Source organism: Macrobrachium nipponense, chromosome 3 (assembly GCF_015104395.2).
Source record: "Macrobrachium nipponense isolate FS-2020 chromosome 3, ASM1510439v2, whole genome shotgun sequence".
In the NCBI taxonomy this organism is placed as follows: domain Eukaryota; kingdom Metazoa; phylum Arthropoda; class Malacostraca; order Decapoda; family Palaemonidae; genus Macrobrachium; species Macrobrachium nipponense.
The window spans coordinates 42,951,477-42,971,909 of NC_087202.1; the positions used below are offsets into that span (position 1 = coordinate 42,951,477).

The following is a 20,433-nucleotide window of genomic DNA, read 5'->3' on the forward strand; positions in this document are numbered from 1 at the left end:
TTAAGAATGACCTCAAATATATAATTACTGACTTAAATAAAAATCAGTTTGCCTTAGAGTTATTAAAAATTTTATTGTAATGTATGTCTGTCATGTTTTGTGAATATGGTTTTGTTTACCAGGTTCCGTATTAGCTGTCACCTATAATCCTTTAATTGTCTGGAGATTGTATCTGAGAATGATTGTCTTAAAACCTTTAATTGCCCCAACCCTTTGTTTATGCTTGTTTGGGAAGGTTTCTTATCTTCCAGGTGTGTCGGATTCTAGGCACTAATCCTTTTATAATCCCTATCTGTCAGTTATACGAACCTTCTTGTATTGTCTTTTCCTCGTATTTTTTGTCAGTATCTGCTTCAGTAAAGGGCTTTTAAGCCGAAAGATCTCGCAGACTCCTTCGTTTATTTTTCCTTCGTGGCATTTATCTTATTTATGGATTATCACGTTCCTAACTTTCGTGATTCTGTATACACACACACACACATATATATCATATATATATATATATATAGAAATATATATATATATATATGTATATATATCTAGTATATATATATATATATATATATATATATATATATATATATGTATATATATATATATATACACACATACAGGCAGTCCCTGGTTATCGGCGGACTCGGTTAATGGCAATCCAGTTTGTGTTGCTTGTCTAGTGCCATAAAATCAGTGATTTATGGCCCCATAATGTGCTGAGTTTTGGTGATTGGTGCTATAAGGTACCAATAATAGAGTTCTAACACCATAACATGCCTAACAGAGGCGTCATTAACTAATTATCGGTGCCATTAACAGAAACTCGGGGCCATAAGCACCATAAATTGTGGAGTTTCGGTTAGTGGCGGTTTTTCGCTTATCATCAGCCTGCCGAGAAATGGAAACCCTGCTATTAAACCGAGGACTGCCTGTGTTATGTATATATATATATATATATATATATATATATATATATATATATATATATATATATATATATTATCAACACTCCATTCCTTGCAACCAGTTTCTAGACTTGGTTAGAATCTGTGTTGACTGTACCATTTTCACTTTTAATGATGTATACATCCAACAAAAGGCTGGTGTTTCCATGGGTGCACCATTGTCACCAGTTTTAGCCAACCTGTGCATGGAGTTCATAGAAGTTGAAATATTAGAGAGATGTAACCCCAACTGTAAGCCTGCTCTGTGGGTGAGATATGTAGATGACATATTTATTGTTTTTTTACTGCAACGACGTAGCTTAGACTGCTTACTGAATACTGCCAATAATGCTGTCGAGTCGATAAAAAAATTTAGTTGCAACAAAAAGAGGCTGATGGTAAAATTTCTTTCTTAGATGTTTTAATTCATAGGGATGTAAACAGTAACTCTTTCAAATTTCAAGTTTTTAGAAAAGCTACCAACAAAAAAAATTATATTAATTATTTTTCCCACCATTCACAACAAGTTAAAAGGAATGTAATTATGAGTTTTTGTTTTAAGGGCCTTCGTATGTGCGACCCCACATTTCTAGACGGAGAACTCACTTTTAGGTCCTTAAAGTACCCAGAACATTTTATTACTGACGCCATTAGCCGAGATAAAAAGAAGTTTTACATTGGTCAAGATAAGTAGGAAATGAAAGACAAGAAACGTGTATCATTGCCCTTTCACGATGAAATCTCAAAAGTAGGTGATTATATAAATAAGCAACAAAAGGACATAGAAATTGTTTATACCTACAAAAACAGTTTGGCAAAAGCTCTTACAAAGAACAATATCAGTACCAATAGAAATAATGGTGTTTACAAGGTTCCATGTCATGATTGGAGTGGTTGTTACTACGGGGAAAGTGGTAGGGGATTAGAGTTAAGATTAAGGGAACACAGAAGGGCCTATGATCTTCATGCACAGTGCAGCGCTTTGGTGGCTCATAGTTTTAATTTAGACCATAGAATCAACTGGGATGGTGCACAAATTATTTTTAAAAGCGACGATTCTCACGTGAAAAGATTAGTTGAAGGCGCCGTTATAAACATGGGAATATCTTTTGAAGATTATAAGTCGTTTACTAATGAAGACCTTTTTATAAACAGTTTCATTGCCAGGCAACTCTTAAAAGATTTTAATTTTAAAACTGACGTCGACCATGTGAACCCTGATGCTCTGCTTCCTCTTTCCCCTCTCTCTCCAGATAGCCAACGTCCCTGTGGATGTTTCCGACTATGACACCTATGCAGTGCAATCAGGAGCAACTTCACAGGTTCGGAGATCGAGGGGGTTGGCGCAACTGCCTGTTGAGTTTGGGATTACCTAACACACAAACCAGTACTTCGATGATGGGCTGTTATTTTCTCGCCCCGCCCACCTTTTTAGATGCTCTTTGGGAGGAAACTATCCTCTTCATTACATTTTAACGTTACACTGATGAGAAACACCGTTCAGGTGTTTGAAAGTCTTTGTTCTATATTTTTACATAGAAATATATTTTTAATATACAATTGTGGATATTTTTCAACAATATTATTTTTATTATAGTATTTGAAAGTACTAATAAACATATAGTGCATATACTGTAAAAATTCTCAGGTCACAGTAACAGAGAGAGAGAGAGAGAGAGAGAGAGAGAGAGAGAGAGAGAGAGAGAGAGAGAGAGAGAGAGAACTTTAGGACCTGGAGTTAGAGAGAGAAGACTGGGATTTCCTTCATTCTCATACAATTTTGTAAATTTATAAACTAAAATCTTATTAATTGACTATAGTATTTTCTTTAATGAATTTATATTATTGCTGTTTACATTAATATTAATATTTGAAAATAGTAAATCATTTATGTATCATACAAAAAAACATACATCTCTGTAAGAGAGAGAGAGAGAGAGAGAGAGAGAGAGAGAGAGAGAGAGAGAGAGAGAGAGAGAGAGAGAGAGAGAGAGAGAGAGAGAGAGAATTATTATTTGTATTATGTGATATCATTTACTAATCTTATTAAACTTACTAATAAAGTATTACTCGATATTAATATTTAAAAATTAGTAAAACATTTTTGCATTATAAAAATGTATTTGGTCATGAAAATAACATCAAAATACACTAATTAGTGATTATTTTCATCGGAAAATGACGAAAATAGGTGAATTTCCCACAAATAGTAGATATGGTCCAGAGAGAAATCTGCAAATCAGTGAGTCCGCGAATCTGGACAACGCGAATACGGGGGGCTGTGTGTGTGTGTGTGTGTGTGTGTGTGTATATATATATATATATATATATATTAATATATATGTGTGTGTGTGTGTGTGTGTGTATATATAAATACACAGTAATATCTCAAACTTACACTATTTGAGTTGTGCGAATTCACAATAGCGCGAACCTTTCACTGGAACCTAACTAATTATCATAGCGAGTTTTCCACAATAGCGTGAATATTTGTGAATCCTCCAGAAAAACTGTAAAACCCTGCAATAGTGTTAATGTTTAATTTATTATGTAAATTTTAAAGTTTTAAAGCTTTTCTGTATAAAATCTTTATTAAAAATGTATTCTTTTAATTTTTGTACATGCATAAATATGATACAAAGGTAATCACAGCACCTACAGTTAGTGCTTATATGTACTTTTACAAGATGCAATACCCATTCACAAAGTTACTGCCCTTTTCAAAGATGATATCCCTTCAGAAACTGTTTAATATCTGAAGTACATATTAGTATACTACAATTAGTATAAGTTTTCATGCTTGTAAGTGTAAAATCAGTATGAAGATTCTGTGTATGCTATATATTTATTTTGAAAATATATACAAAGGCAGTACGTAATTCACAGTCACTATATAAGACCTACATGATCAACTAGTAAAACATATCAGAAATAACAGTGTTGTCGTTCTGTGAAAATTACTACCTCAACCTCGGAGAAAAGTGCTGGTACAATCTTTATGAAATGTTATGTAATTACAACACATACTGTTTATGTACTTTCAGAAGATGTAATCCCATTCTCACTTTTAACCCCTCCAGAGTTTTACCTCACATAACATACATGTAGTGCCTCAGGATACGAAATTAATCCGTTCCGAAGTGGCCTTTGTAACCTGATTTTTTTGCATCTCAAACTACGTTTTACATGTAAATTGCCTATATCGTTCCATGCCCTACAAAAACACCACAGTAAATTTTATAATAAAGCTAAATTGACCAATAAACAATGAAATACAACAATTTGGACCGTTCAGTAACTAACATAACCATGACTGTGTACCTGTAAATAAAGTGTATTAGTGTACAAGGTACAAGAAATACTGTACGTATATGTACGTACGTATACATATGTAGTAAAATGTGGAACCTTAACTTTCGAGTGAGGTGATCTCTGAAAGTGGCGACAAGGAGGAGGACAAATGGCAGAAAACATGAACACTTAACTTTACGAAACACATTAAAAAATGGCAGGAAACATTAACACTAAACTTTACGAAATACATTAACACATGGCAGAAAACATTAACACTTAACTTTGCAAAAAACTTAAAATAAAATTTTCTTTTTTTCTTTTTTTGATTTTTACATTTTTTTTTACTTTGTTATACTTTACATTTTATACAAAATTTCAATTTCTTCACCACTTTCAACTTTCTATTTTTTCGTATCACTTGGATTTTCCTGTTTGCTTACTACTACTAAAGTCCTCTTTAAAAAAATAACTATCCAAGAAAGATTGCTTCTGCCTGCTTTTCAAAATATTCCTGAAACGACTCAGGCAAATGTCATCGAACTGCACAAGCATACGACCTGTGTAAGCCTTTTTGGGGTGTCTCTTTTCTACAAATAATTGCACTTTATGAAAAGCAGCTAGAGCATCCTTAATTTCTGCCGTTGTCATAGGGTCCTCCTCCTCCTTGTTGCTGCTAGAGAAATCTTCTTGAACAACATTATGTTGCATGGCCTCCAACTCCTTCAGGTCATCCGTCGTAAGCTCCTCTTGGTGCTTTTCAAGAAGGTCATTGATGTCGTCCTCGTCGACGACCAGCCCCATGGACTTGCCAAATGCAACGATCTCGTCAAGATCTGGTTGCAAAACAGTCTCAGTATCGTCAACTGTCCCTGAATCTGCAGCACCAACTTCGCCCACGTCGAATCCCTTGAAGTCTCGGGTGGATACAGCATCAGGCCAGAGTTTCCTCCACGAAGAATTCAATATTTGCCTCGAAACCTTCTGCCAAGCTTGGTCGATGAGTCGGATGCATATCACAACAGCGAAATGCTCCTTCCAAAATTCATGCAAGGTGAGGTTTGTGGTAACAGTGATGTCTTCTTGAAGTTCAATATCACTTGCTGGTCCATGGGCTCGAGGAGAGGGGTGGTGTTAGGCGGAAGATAAAGAACCTTGATAAAAGAATACTCCGCTAGGATATCTTCCTGGAGGCCAGGAGGGTGAGCAGGGGTATTGTCCAACAACAGCAGACATTTCAGAGGGAGGCGCTTCTCTTCCAAGAATTTCTTCAGTGTCGGGCCGAAACACAGATTTACCCACTCGGTGAACAAAAGTCTCATTACCCAGGCTTTCGCATTATTCCTCCACATCACCGGAAGCTTCTCCTTTAGCACTTTGTGGGCCTTGAAGGCTTGAGGAGTCTCGGAATGATACACAAGTAGGGGCTTCACCTTACAATCCCCACTGGCGTTGGAAAAAAGTGCGAGCGTAAGCCTGTCTTTCATAGGCTTATGCCCTGGTAGCTTCTTCTCTTCCTCCGTGATGTACATCCAACGAGGCATTTTTTTTCCAAAAAAGGCCAGTCTCGTCACAGTTGCAGACTTGCTGAGAACTGTAGCCTTCCTTGATCGTCATCTCATCGAACGCCTTAATAAAGACTTGGATGCCAGTCCCTTTACAGAATTTATCAGACCACCCCCGAGAAGCCTTGAAGTCTGGGGTTGCCGTTGATGTCCCTTCTCCTCCGTCGTCTTCGTCCTGGGCAATCAGATCACTGACAATAGCATTGGCCTTGTGGCAGACTGCCGTCTCAGTTATCGTATCTCCAGCGATTTCTTTGTCTTTATAATCCATACAAGAAGCAGCCTCTCCATCTCATCACGCACGTGGCTCCTCTTGTAGCTGCTTTGATGGCTTCCTTCTGCTTAAGGATGGTGCCCATCGTCGACGGATTTCAGCTGTATTCCTTAGCGATCACACTCAACCTCATGCCAGCTTCATATACTTCTTAACCCTTAAACGCCGACTGGACGTATTTTACGTCGACATTTTTTATCTCTCGGGTGCCGACTGGACGTATTTTACGTCGACATACAAAAGTTTTTTTAAAAATTCACGGAAAAATACTTTTAGGCCTACCATCCAAAAACTCTTGAATCACGCGCCTTGGGAGATGCTGGGAGTTCACGGATCAAGGTGTTGTTTTGTTTACAATCGTTACGCAGGCACGCAAGCGCAAATTTCTTTCTTGCCGCACTAAAAAGTATCTGTGACACATCTCGGAAATTATTTCGTCACTTTGACATAATTTTTTTACCATTTTAAATTAGCCGTTACATGGAGTATTATATATGAAAATGTGCGCATTTTTATGTAGAATACAACAAAAAAATACTCATGATTGTAGCTTTTATCAGTTTTGAGATATTTTCATATAAATAACGATAAGTGCCAAAATTTCAACCTTCGGTCAACTTTGACTCTACCGAAATGGTCGAAAAACGCAATTGTAAGCTAAAACTCTTATATTTTAGTAATATTCAATCATTTACCTTGATTTTGCAACTAATTGGAAGTCTCTAGCACAATATTTTGATTTATGGTCAATTTATGAAAAAACTTTTTCTTTACGTCCGCGCGGTAACTCTTCCGAAAAAAATCATACATGCGATTGTGGTAATGTTTGCACCATTTTAAATTAGCTGTTACATAAAGTTTTATAAATGAAAATGTGCGAAATTTCATGCAAAATACAACTAAAAACAACCCATGGTTGTAGCCTTTATCAATTTTGAAATATTTTCATATAAAAAATAAGTGACAAATGTTCAACCTTCGGTCAACTTTGACTCTACCGAAATGGTCGAAAAACGCAATTTAAGCTAAAACGCTTATTCTAGTAATATTCAAGCATTTACCTTCATTTTGCAACAAATTGGAAGTCTCTAGCACAATATTTCGATTTATGGTGAATTTATGAAAAAAATAACATTTTCTTTATGTCCACGCGGTAACTCTTCCGAAAAAATCATCGTGCGATTGTGGTAATGGTTTGCACCATTTTAAATTAGCCGTTACATAAAGTTTTATATATGCAAATGTGCGCAATTTCATGTATAATACAACAAAAAATAGTTGAAGGTTGTAGCTTTTCTGATTTTTGAAATATTTGCATATAAATCACGATAAATAACTAAAAAAACCCACGTTCGGGATCCCAAATTTTGACTCTACTCCGAAATGGTCGAAAAGAAAAACGCAATTGTAAGATAAAACTCTTACAGTCTAGTAATATTCAGTCATTTATCTTCATCGTGAAACAAATTGGAAGTCTCTAGGACAATATTTAGATTTATGGTGAATTTTAAAAAAAAACTTTCCTTCCCTCCGCGCGCGGATTCCCCGCCACAAATCTCCGAAATGCGTAAGTCCCATTCTCGGAATATTTGCTCCGTTTCATATTAGGCATTTCATAAAGTTTTATATATGAATATGTGCGCAATTTCATGTAGAATAAAACGAAAAATATTTGAAGGTTGTAGCTTTTCTTATTTCCGAAATAATTGCATATAAAAAAGAATATATAAAAAAAATTCGACATTTGGTCAACTTTAACTCGTCAGATATGGTCAAAAACTGCATTTGTAAGCTAATATTCTTGCAGTATAGTAATATTCAATCATTTTTCTTCATTTTGAAAGAAATTGGAAGTCTCTAGGACAATATGTAGATTTATGGTGAATTTTTGAAAAAAATATTTGTTTACGTCCACCGCGTTACGAATTCATGCATTATTTTGTGATAATATTTTCTCTGTGTTGCTTTTATCGTTTTTACAATGTGTTATACCAAAATGATTGCAATTTAGTGTAAATTACAACGAAAAAAAAAAGTAACTTGTTACCTTTAACCGTTTTGCGCACAGCGCGATTTGAATACAATTATATATGAAATTTCGTTTTTGCGCTATCATATATCGCATTATTTATATATGATAATGATAATTTTTTTTCATTTCTGGTGGTTGCATACTAAACTTTAGGCAATGACAAAAAAAGGAGCCAAAAATAAACTCTTAATCTTGAAAACTAAGCGCGCTGTGATTTTTTGAAAAAAATATTTTTTCCGCTTCCGCGCTCACTCTGAAACGTCTCCGGCACACGGGAGACATTTTTTTTTTACCGCTTCGGCGTTTAAGGGTTAATTATCTCCATCTTCGTCTCCATAGAAAGCATTCTCTTCTTTGCGTGAACTTCAGCAACATTCTTGGGACGCATGGCTTATTAAGTTAATTAAGTTCACACACAACACAAAAAAGTATACATATAGAAAGTGAAATCACTAACACGAATTTACATTAACAAACGAATATGTATATGTGAATGAACGAATTCTGCGTGCGTACGATAATGCTGATGCGACAAAGTGGCCAAAGGACGCCTTTACGTAGAGGCATGATGGAATAGGTGCTGACCAATAGGAGAGCAGGATCTTACGGCGGTGACTAGCATCAGGAACCAATGGGAGAGTGGGAGGATGGTGGCGAGTCTACTGAGTTAGCGGCATGCGAGTTTTAAAATTGTTCTCGGCGGTCCGGGCGAATCTCGGACTTTTCAGTACACCCTTTCGCAACCTGAATTATTTTCATATACAGAAGCAAAAAAATCTTCGTCTTTGCCTTCGTAACTTGGATTTTTCGTAAGTAGGGACTTTCATATGTCGAGGTTCCACTGTATTTCTCTCTCTCTAATAGTTAGCCCTCTAACATGATTTTAAATTGATTGAATTTTTCCTTCACCCTCTGTAAACATTATGTATATACATACATGTTTACCTTATTTTCTTGAATTGTGTACATTCGTTATAACAGACTTATGAATTTTACCAATGTCGCAAAGAAAACTTCTTTTACTCTGAGGGAAAAAGAAAATGGCATCCCATGAATTAGGGGTAACATTAGTATACACACGAAAATGGATATGTATGTACGTAGCAGTTACTGTAACTATTTTTATGCCAACCAGTTATTTCTTTTTCAAGAGTAATGTATTAAACTAACTTTTAAATCAATTTACATCAACTTTAATTTCATTTAAAAGTTAGCTTAACACTTAGGAAGCATCATTGCCTAACCGTTAGTTACAAAAGGAGGGGGAAGGGGACTGGAGGTAGCAAGTCGGGAGGAGGGTTATCCCATCCGACATTACTTAGCTCCGGCCATATGGATGAGGGCAAGGCTCCTCTTTCCATAAACTACTAACAAAAACGTAATGAAAAACCCCAAAAATGTATATACGAATACCTACTACTAACCACCGGAGTTATAAACTTCGGTGACGGAGCTCCGTCAAACTATTGTTGGGCCGTTCTCGAACGACTAGCCCAGTCCCCCAGAGCCTAGCCCTCCCGGCAAGGAGGGTTAAAGGGGGGAGGGGCTGGGGGGGGAGTGGGTAGTGGTCGATTAGACTGACTACCCACGCGATCATAAGTGGCCAGCCAACTGGTCATAAATATAACTTACCCCGTAGAGGTATTGGTTAACAGGAAACCCAGGTTTATCGTAAATGGCCTTGGTACTGATTAGGACGATCACCAGTAGCCAGAGTGTAGGCTACCACTCATAAGTGGTAATACGACACGGTCTATAGCCTGCCGTGGTATCACATTGGTTAGGGTGGTCACTTACCAGCGAAGTGGGCCGTCTTACACCGTGGGTCACTGTGATAAATTTCTGACCAGAAGGGGGCTCGAACGGGAGGAATAGCCTAAGTAGAAGGCCTAGCCTGCACTAAGCAGACTTTATATGGTACAGGAATCTGGCTCATATAATGAATTAACGGATAAATACAATAATAATAATGAAAACCTGAGAGACTTGCAAAATAGTCAACCGATTAACTGGTTTGTTTTGATCGGGGTGGTCAGGACCGAGCTTCGCTCAATCTACGCTATGCATACTCCTATATAACTACTTGTTAAGCTCGATTTAAAGAAAAGGAATAATCATATTCTTCTTTAAATTGGAATTATTGATAAAAGAGCTTTATTAATTAGAAGTTAGATAGGATAGCAACTACCCACGGACAAATTACTCTCAGTCACTACAGTGAAGCATACTAGACTAATTAACATTAAAATAAAACTTTTAACACATGTTAAATATAATTGTTAGAGAGAAGCTCAACAGAGAGAGGGAGACAGGGCTAAACCGATAAAGAGAGAAATGGGAGAGAAAGAGAGAGAGAGGGAAGTGGTACCAGTATTCCCCCTCTCTCTCATAAGCGCTATAGGCTACGCCGTGGTCCCGAAATTATCTATTAAAGGAAGCCTTATGTAGGATCTCCCCCTCTCGTATAGCAATACTGTTTATCTTAGATGACTGTCATTATCAGAACATGTCAGGGTTACGCATACGACCGCATGTGTGGGACAATGAACAACTATCCCTTTAAATAACATCTGCATTCAAAAAAATATAGAACTGATAATTATATCGCGGTGAGACGATATCCCATGACATGTCCGCAGTATATATATTGCTTACCCAAACATGTGAAAAAGGGTAACATATTGAAATAACTGCAGCTAAAATATTAACTCGTAAACAATAGCAACTTTACCATGCGTTCCCGCTCGTAGCATTCAAGATGGCTGAGACGCCGTGTTCCCACAATACTATAAACGGGCTCATGGGTCTATAATGAGACTGCCATTTTCATAATATATATAAAAAACAGAAATTGGGGTACTCAACTTAGGTGTCGGAGACATCTGAGCTGAAGCCATCTTGAATTAATCACAAAATCACAAAATACAAAGTATCAAGCAAAAAATGCGTCTTTTGTTGGAAAGTTTCTAGAAAAGATTGAGTGGTGGCGCTCGCATCGGGCATCAACAGTGGTAGTACGGAGGCGATGTGGGAGTGACCGTTGTCACGGCACACCCCATATTGGGGTTTTGAGAAGGAATACTCTAAGTGGCAGGAGACCTGTGAATAGTGGTTTTCACACGCCCCGAACTTTATACACGAAGCCCTTTGGGTGCTCCCGCGAGGGTAGTAACCTCTGCATACCAATGCTAACTTTTTCTCTGGTATATTTAGAAAGTATTTATATCAGAAAAGAGGCTAGAAGGATCTTTTCACCGGCGAACACAGGTCGACCCAGAAATTAATATTAGCATTACCTCCAACAATATAACCAAACACACACAATGAATACTCAGTATCTATCAACATTACAACCACACATAAATATGAATAAAATTAGAAAAATAAATTAAATGGCATATATTCATAAATGGCTACAAGAAAGAAAGAACACAACTAACTTACAAGCTTTAATAGTTTTACATCAGTACTAATGCACACTGGACTAATGTGAAATGAGAATGCACTTGAAAAACACTGTACATGGCATTTACCAATTACACAAGTTAACTTTTCATACTGTACTTCACAGAATGAATATAACATTACAATATTAAATATTGCATTGAATACCCAGGTTTCAGAGGGGGATACAGGGGTCGTGTGAAAGTATTATGTGGCATGCAGCCAGTGATACGGGAACAGTAACGGGCAAGTAGTTTTCGATGGGGATGAGGAATCACAGCAGGGAATGTCCCTTCTTTCTTAACAAGCTTGTCTAGAGACTTTACCCAGCATCCTCGGATGCTCATGGGAATATAGTCTCTTTTATCTGAGAGAGGTTTATAACCTTCAAAGACCCGTGACAATGGGATTGGGGGACCTCTTCTTGGCTTTGGTTTGGTCATTGGATAATGTGCTTTATTCTTTGCACGTTTTGTTGGTGGTGGATTGAGGAGTGCATCTCCTGTAATGGCTTGGTCCCTATAAACAGATGATTGTAAAAAACTGGGCACTTGGTTACGAGTGCAACACATATAAACACAAGGGACCTGAACAACAAAACTCTGACCAAATGCTTCCTCTCCTAATCTATATATCTCTAAAACTTGATCCAGAGTAACTTCATTGTTACCAACCCCAGAGGGAGACAGTCTATCAATTCCATGATTAGAATCATTACTTTCATTGGTTGACTCTTTTGACGATACAATCTCTAAATAGTCTGGCAGACCTTTTATAAATGATGTCATCACTTTCACCAAACCAGCCTGAAATTTAAAAATGAAAAATTAACACAGGCATCTTATTGCTGTGTCTTACACTTTGTAAAAAGCCATGTTAAAGTGAAATCCCTCAAAATCACAAAACAGCTGTTTTCTGATTCATTTTGTTGATGCAAACATACTACTGTACATATCCTTTAATGAAATATGAATTACTCCATCATAAACATAAAAATACAAAACTAAACTTCAAGAAGCATATGAAAGAGTGTGTGCATCTGTATGTAGATGTTACAATTTAAAATTTTGTTGCTTTGCTTGATTTACTGTATACTACCATTTTTATTGCAAGTTTAGTTGATTCTAAGTAGGATTAACACACACAACAGTGCACATGAGAATATTCTATCACTGTTGATTACATTTATAATTTAGAATTTTTTCCAATGCATATCTAAATATTCAGGTACATACTGCATTTAATGCTACTTGTGAATTCCCAGTGTTTCCCCTACCTGTAAAATGAAAATGGGACAGCTTGAATACTGTATGAGAGAAAATGGCTGTGCCTGAATATAGGGTGAACTTGATTGGTTTTCACATGTAGTTGTAAGTCATACTTTTAAGGATAATGTTGTAAAATTACTTTGAAATGATATCAAAGTGTCTTAGGATGATAGTGTAAGGTATATTTGCTGCCTGAACTATTAAAATAGGCAGTTATATTTGGCACTTGAATTATTTTTAGAGGGGGGTACCAACTTACTGTGCGTGATTGCAGTGCTTAACCCTTGCAAATATGCTGGGCATACTTACTTAAAACACCGAATATACCTTAAACAATCACCCTAAAACACTTTAAAATATCCTTTCAAACTTACCCAACAAAATTACCCTAAAATATGTGGCTTACAGCTTAGCTACACATGAACATTACAACTGTTGCTCTTACCAAGGCATAAACTAACAAAGTTACCCTTATATTTAGGTGCACACATTTCCTTTAATACAGTACTCAAGCCTTACCATTATCTTTTAACGTAGATAAGGATAACATTGGTACATCATTTGGTGAACGTTGTTTAAGAAAAAATACATTTATTGATATTTTGCTGGTTTACATTAATATTAATACTACATATTTGGAAATCAGTAAACCACCTTTTTATCATAAAAATTGTATTTAGTCACAAAAATAAAATGAAAATAATTAGGAAATATTTTAGATATGCTCTATTTAGAAAGGAAATGTACAACAATCACAAAAAATATTCAGTTTTAAGTAATCAAGACCACTCTTTACAAATCAGTCAGTCTTAGTAAATAATTAGTGACAAAAAACTTTGGTTCATTTCTATTTGAAGGGTAATTCAACATATTAGACTGGTTAAGCTGGTCTGCAAAGGTAATAATAATACTACTGTGCTAACACAGTACAGCAGCATTAATCACACTGACAAAATGAATGTAATGGCCATTGAAGAATACATGAACTATTTTACATACCAAAAGGAGACCATTTGCTGTGTGCGCATCATGAACATCCCGTGTTGTGGCTGTTGAAGACTTTGATATGGCATGCATTAATCGATTATGGTATGGCCTAGCTATGGGTGTCAAACTTTTTAATAATGCAGCTGATCCCAGAGTAAGAAGGCCAATAAGAGCTCCAATGTGTTGACCCCATGGACGACTACTGCTGGCGACAACACCACTCAAGCTTGTTACAACAGTCTCCCAAGTTTCCCAGCACCCAGGTTCTCTTGATACCACCTAAAATATATTGAGGAATTAATTATCTTTTAAAATAAAAATGTCCACAAGACACTTTTTTGGGGGAAATTTAAAAAATACATACTACATCCTCATCAATGTAATCTTCATCTCTCAAAAATATCATCTTTCCCACTAGAGGGCAATCACGATGAGCATCTGAGTTTCCTGTTGTCAAGTTTCCAAAAAGTGGTCTACACATATTTACAACTACAGTAGAACTTTCTCTAAAGGATTGCATTCAACATGGCTAAGTAATTTTCTGTACTGTATATGGTACATATGTATAAGTAATATATTAGTGACAAAACAAGATTATACAGTAAGCGAGGAATACATCATGAAGTATATTATATTATATATTGTGGAGAGGGTCTGCTGTGCTGCTGATCATAGGAGTAACCAATCAGTGCCGAGAATCCAATTCTCTATGATTAGTCACCTCTATGATATTTGCTCAACACAATTCAAAGGATTTTCTCTATACAGTATAGGCAGTCTTGGTTAATGGTGATCTGGTTTTAGCTGAGTTTCGGTTATTTGACAACGAGCGAGCTATGGCACCATAACATATCTAACAAAGGCGCCACTAACCGGTTATCAGCGCCATAAATTGCTGAGTTTCGGTTAATGGTGGTTTTCGCTTATCAGAACTCTACCGAGGAAGGAACCCAAGCTGATAACTGGGGACTGCCTGTATCTAGAAATTCATGATAAATGACCTCCAATAACTGCATTCCAGTAAATACTCACTACTTCAGATGGATGAAGCTTTGCTGGTTGACACATCTTAAGTTTTGCAACCATCTAATGAAGGTTTCAGCACGAAAGTTAGGAATTGTTCATGAGACCTCATTATTTACAACAAGGATAAAATCGATATAACTTGTTTTAGGTCATTTGTACTTCCTTCACTGGCATACTGTTCTCCAGTGGGAATGTCTGCTTCTACCTGATTTATCTCTTTTAGAGAGAGTGGTTCATGGTGGTAGGTTTCTGTTTCCTAATACATAGTAGCAGTTATGACTTGTACCATCATGGGTGGTCTTTTGTGTGTCACTTTTTTATAAGTTCTATTTCAACAGAGATCTTTCACACTCAAAATTGATCCCTGAGCCCCTTTATTTGCTGAGAGTAACCAAATTTGCTATACAGCAGCACCAATATGCAGTAAATTTGCCTTGCTGTCAAACCACAGTTCCAGAAGTTCTTCATTCCATACGTTGCTGGACTGAGGAACAACCTCTCTGATGATGTCGTGCAGTTGGATCTGTTTCTTTTTTATAAGTGGGATATCCTCTTTCTGTATTCCCTTTTACTTTCTCTTACTTCTTCCTAATGAGCAACATACAGGCAGTCCCTGGTTCCGTTTCAACAGCTTGATGATAAGTGAAAATTGCCAATAACCAAAAATTGGGGGTTTTCAGGGCTTATCAGCACCAATAACTGGATTTTGGCACCAATAACCAGTTAATAGCACCTCTGTTAGGTATGCATTGGCTGCTAATACTCTATTATTGGTGCCGATAACCAGAATTTGGTGCATTTTGCAACTGGAAATCAGCTTGAATTTCAAGTCAGTGGCCCTTGTGGGCTTGTTACATATGAATAGGTTTCATCTACTGAATAATAATGGCAATAACAATAATAATAATATTATAATAATAATGACAAATTTTCAAGTGATTTCTATTTTTCTTAATTTACATACCTGAGGTCTTTACATAGGCGATTTACTTTCAGAGCAAGCCTGAACCTGTCGTTTAACTAAAAACAAGGTGGATATTTGCAGTTGGCTACCGATGGTAGGGAAAGAATCCCCGCCATCCAGTTGGTAAGCATTCACTTTACCTTTTGGCCCAGGAAGCAGAATGATGGGTGGCTATAGGTGGGCCACTTATGTAAAGACCTCAGGTTTGTATGTTAGAAAAAATACAAATTACTTAAATATTTGTTATTTGTTCCTACAATTGTATAAACCTTTGGTCTTTACATAGGGGAGAATTACTTCTTGGTAGGAGGATTATGAGCAAATCTCTGACCTGACAAAGATAAGCTTGGATGAACCCATATTGTCAGGGAAAATAAAGCTGAAGATACCCAACGGGTCTGTTCATTGTCCTATCCTCTCTCTTTGGCTAGAGAGAGGATAGGACTTGCATCTATTAATCCAAAAGGAGCCAGATTATATACAGAATACTCAGGCATCTAGAACACATGCATTCACCATACACCTTAGGCAAGATGCCACCTGTCCTCAAGAGCTGGGTGAGCTATATGACTGTTAAGCACCCACCACAGAATCCAAGGAAACAGTCTGAGGATCTATGGCAACATCCTGAAGGTAAAAAGGTGAATGTGGTCTGTTGTGACTGCATGCATTCACGTCCTTAGTGCCTGTCCAACAGGTTCTTCCTGAATGCTAGGGGCAGGCCAATGCCCTAAACCTTATGAATTCTTGCCGTAGGCATACTGTTGTCCGCCACATCAGCTATGAAGTACATCCACTTGATCATTACATAAAATCAAAAGAAATAAAGCCCTTGGACACCACTTCTTGACCAAGCCAGAACTAATAACATGTAGTCAGCATCTAGTTTGGAGATAAAGTCCCCAAGTGGTAATGCAAAAGGCCTTTGGGCACTTGGTAACCTTTAGGGTCCCTAGAAACGGAATGCTCATACGATGTTGATCGTCTGGCAACTCAGGCAGAATGACGGGAAGTCGTAAGCCCAAGACTTGAATTATGGATTAAAAAAACATCTAGATGCCAACAGCTCTGGCATTTCCAAGAGGTCACCTATCCAAGTAGTAGCCCCAAATGTTGCTAACCATTGATATGAAAGACTTCTAGATGCAAAGAGCATCTGGTGTTCCTAGGAGGTCGCCTATCCAAGTACACAATGCGGTATGGCCGTTGGCTGTTATGCCCATGGTACAGAATGAGAAAGCCAAACAGTAACAGCTTCGGTGTGCTGAGACTGAATGACTAACCCAACCATCTTCCTAGATGGAACAATCCTTCAGAACAACAAGGTGTCAAGACCAACTGTCACTAACACTGACTCTAGTGACCTAACTTGTCATACATCCATTTTCCCTGGAATGAGTCTGGTTGACCTCTGTGCTGAGTGTGCTACTGCAAACCTGTGCATCTGCATCATAAATTGAAGAGATGAAAGGACACAAAGTACCCAACCTAAACTAACCCAATATAGCCCTGTGAAGTGCATGTGACTGCCTTCTGGTTGATACCATGAGGCATGTAGTTCCAGGATATTGATGTATAGGTTATTTCAGGATAAGCTAGGATTAGTTAGGCTAGTCTAGGTTAGGTTATTTGATTTATATAGATTTTTGGCATTATGCCAAGCACTGAAACAGAAATTGAAAGTAAAAGATTTGAAAGGTGTAACAGGAGGAAAATCTTGCTTTTGCACTATAAAACAATTGTTAGGAGAGGGTGGACAGTAAGCTGGTAGAAAGAGAATATAAATGGAGGTACAGTAAAAGGAATGAAAGTAGTTGCAGCTAGGGGCCGAAGGAATGCTGCAAAGAACCTTAATGATGGCACTAACCCCCTACAGGGTAAGTTAGGTTAGGTACCCAACCTAGCCTCTTGATGTGCAAGTGACTGCCTTCTGGTTGATGCCTTGAGGCACGAAGTGTCTACAGACGGGAATCATTAACAACACCCCTAGGAGTGTCATCTATCCACTGGGTTAAGTCCTTTCCCACTTCTCTGCCAGAGGAAGGGAAGCAATGAGGAGACATCTGTCAAAGACCAGGACCCCTTCAATCTGCACAAAGTGAATGAAGAAGGATGATAGATACTAAGTAGGGCTTGCAACTGCTGAGCTGGTTGCCCCTGCCGAGACAAGGATAACCTTGCTGCTGTATCTGTTAGCCTTGCAGGTACTTATTCTTGCTTGGGTGAGAGATTGGACTTCTCTGGAACATGTAGCTCTCAAGCTAAGATGAAATCCGAGAAGTCTGTCCTGTCCTAGAGATGCTTAAGCGTCAGGAGACATACCCTGAATGAACATGCCCAAGTCAGAGCCAAGGTGAAGAGTGAAATGAAAAACTTAGGAAGAGGTCAGAAGCATACAACAGAGATAGGTGTGGAACCATCTGCTCTGAAGAGGTAGGAAGTCTCCCCCAGAAATGAAGCAGAGGAACTTGCGGAAGGGCTGATGGGTAAGTATATGTAAATACTTGTCTTTAAAACCCAACAAAGGAATCAAGACCGACTCCTTGATGGTTGCAAGTGCGGAACACGTCGTTTTTGTCTTGAACCAAGGCTGTTGAAACAGGGTCGGGGAAGAAAAGATCTATATAACTGATTTAATGATGACTGAGAGCAGGAAACAAACTTGCGTTCCATAATCATAACGAGGTGACCTTGCCGACCTGACCACAAGAAGGATAAAAGTCTAGTCTCTCTCCTACATACATATACCTGTCATTTTAAGATATATGTTTATTAGAGATGGAATAGACCCATCCTCACAATCGTGGTCAAGTGGGCAATCGCTTTTATTGCTTTTTAGGCTGAAATATATATGTAGAATCTACGGGTCATTTTTACGAGATACATATGAAATTGTAATAGCCACAATGTCCTCTTAATTTCTTAAATTCTTTGCTCTTTTTTGGATACGCTTGTTACTACAAAGCACTGAGCTCCAACTTCAAAAACTTTTTTTTAGAAGAAATCATGATGTCTGGTAACAGGAAACGAACCTGCATACCATAAGAGGGCATTGTGGTTATTACAATTTCATATGTATCTGGTAAAAATGACCAGTAGATTCTACATATATATTTCAGCCTAAAAAGCAATAAAAACGATTGCCCACTTGACTACAATGGTGAGGATGGGTCTTTTCCAGCTCTAATAAATATATATCTGAAAATGACAGGTATATATGTATGTAAGAGAAGGAGTAGATTTTTATCCTTCTCGTTATTTTAAATCCAGATATGATGACTATGGTGAAAGTCCAGTTGAGGGTGTGTATAATTGAGGGTAGCAAAAAATTAAAAGGGGTTATTAGCATGGTACAGTAAACAGGTCTGTCACATGGGTGGAATTATTGAATTGTAATGACAGTTAGGAAATATCAGAACACTTAGTGGTAGACCTCTGAGACTGGAGTGAGGATAGTGGTTCTGTGTCTATTGTATATAGAGGGGAAACCTGAGTTTTCAGAGGTGGAAATGCATATGAGGAAAATTTTTTGGGATCACTTAGCCAATGCAGACAACAAAGAGAATATAGAGGTTTTAAGTGAGGTTCTGGCTGAATTTGGGGATACAGTTGCTTTAAAAGGGGATAAGTTTGGGTTAACTAAGGTGTTAAAACACAAGGTAAATCTGGAAGAGGGGACAAAACCCATCTTAGTGCCCTCTTGCAGAATCCCATTTAAAATTAGGGAACAGGTAAAGCAAGTTAGTGAATGGGAGGAGGGAATTATTAGACCTAGTTTGTCCCCGTACAATTAACCCCTCCTTGCATTGCCTAAGAAAGACAGTTCTGTCCGGGTCTGTGTAGATTTCTGTAAATTGAATAAAAAGACTATTCCTGACCGTTATCCAGTTGCCTGCAAACTGGACCTTTTTGTTGAAATTGGGGGACATAAGATCTACTCTTCAATAGACCTCATGCAGGGATTTTTGCAGGTTTCTCTTAGTGACGGCAGTCAGGAATTTACTGCATTCTCATTGCCCAAGGGGCATTTCGAATTCACACAGATGCCTTTCAGTTTATCAGGTAGTCCTATGACTTTTATGAGGTTAGTGAACACAGTTTTACAAAAGTTATTAATATACTGATTGCAACAGATTCGATTGAGCACCATGTGGAAGTGCTCTGGGAAGTTCTTGGGAGACTTAGGTTAGCTGGCTTGAAGATTAAGTTAGCCAAGTGCGACTTCTTAAAGAAGCAGATAGCATACTAGATAGGTCATACCAAGATGATAAAGTCAAAGCAATGGCAGATTTTCCTGTCCCTATGATGAAGAAGCAAGTCCGTTCCTTTTTGGGAATGACTGGCTTCTTTCATCGCTTCGTAAAGGGTCCTTCTATCTTTGTAGCTCCTTTAACAGACGTGTTGTGGGAGGATATTCAATTTTCATGGAGAGAGCTGCAAAAGGTAGTTTTTCAGAAAGTTAAGGATGCATTAATGATTACCCAGTCCTGAAATTTCCAGATTTCAGTACCTTTCACATTAGTGTAAAAATCTGAGGGTAAATTCCTCTCACTAGGTTACTATAGTAGGAAATTTAAGACAAAGGGCATCAATGAAAGGTTAACAGCTACCATAGATACGGAAGCCTTCGCTGTGGCATTAAGT

General features: G+C 37.6%; 1 protein-coding gene across 1 annotated transcript in view; it reads right to left on the minus strand.

Annotated features, from left to right (window-relative positions):
* Positions 1–11,536: 11,536 nt before the first annotated feature.
* LOC135221715 (TAF6-like RNA polymerase II p300/CBP-associated factor-associated factor 65 kDa subunit 6L) overlaps positions 11,537–20,433 on the minus strand; it is a gene marked incomplete at its 5' end in the record, with an annotated part of 71,573 nt that continues 62,676 nt past the window's right edge. Inside the window, 2 exon segments of the mRNA XM_064259499.1 lie at positions 11,537–12,350; positions 13,812–14,078. Coding sequence (XP_064115569.1) covers positions 11,685–12,350; positions 13,812–14,078 — 933 coding nt within the window.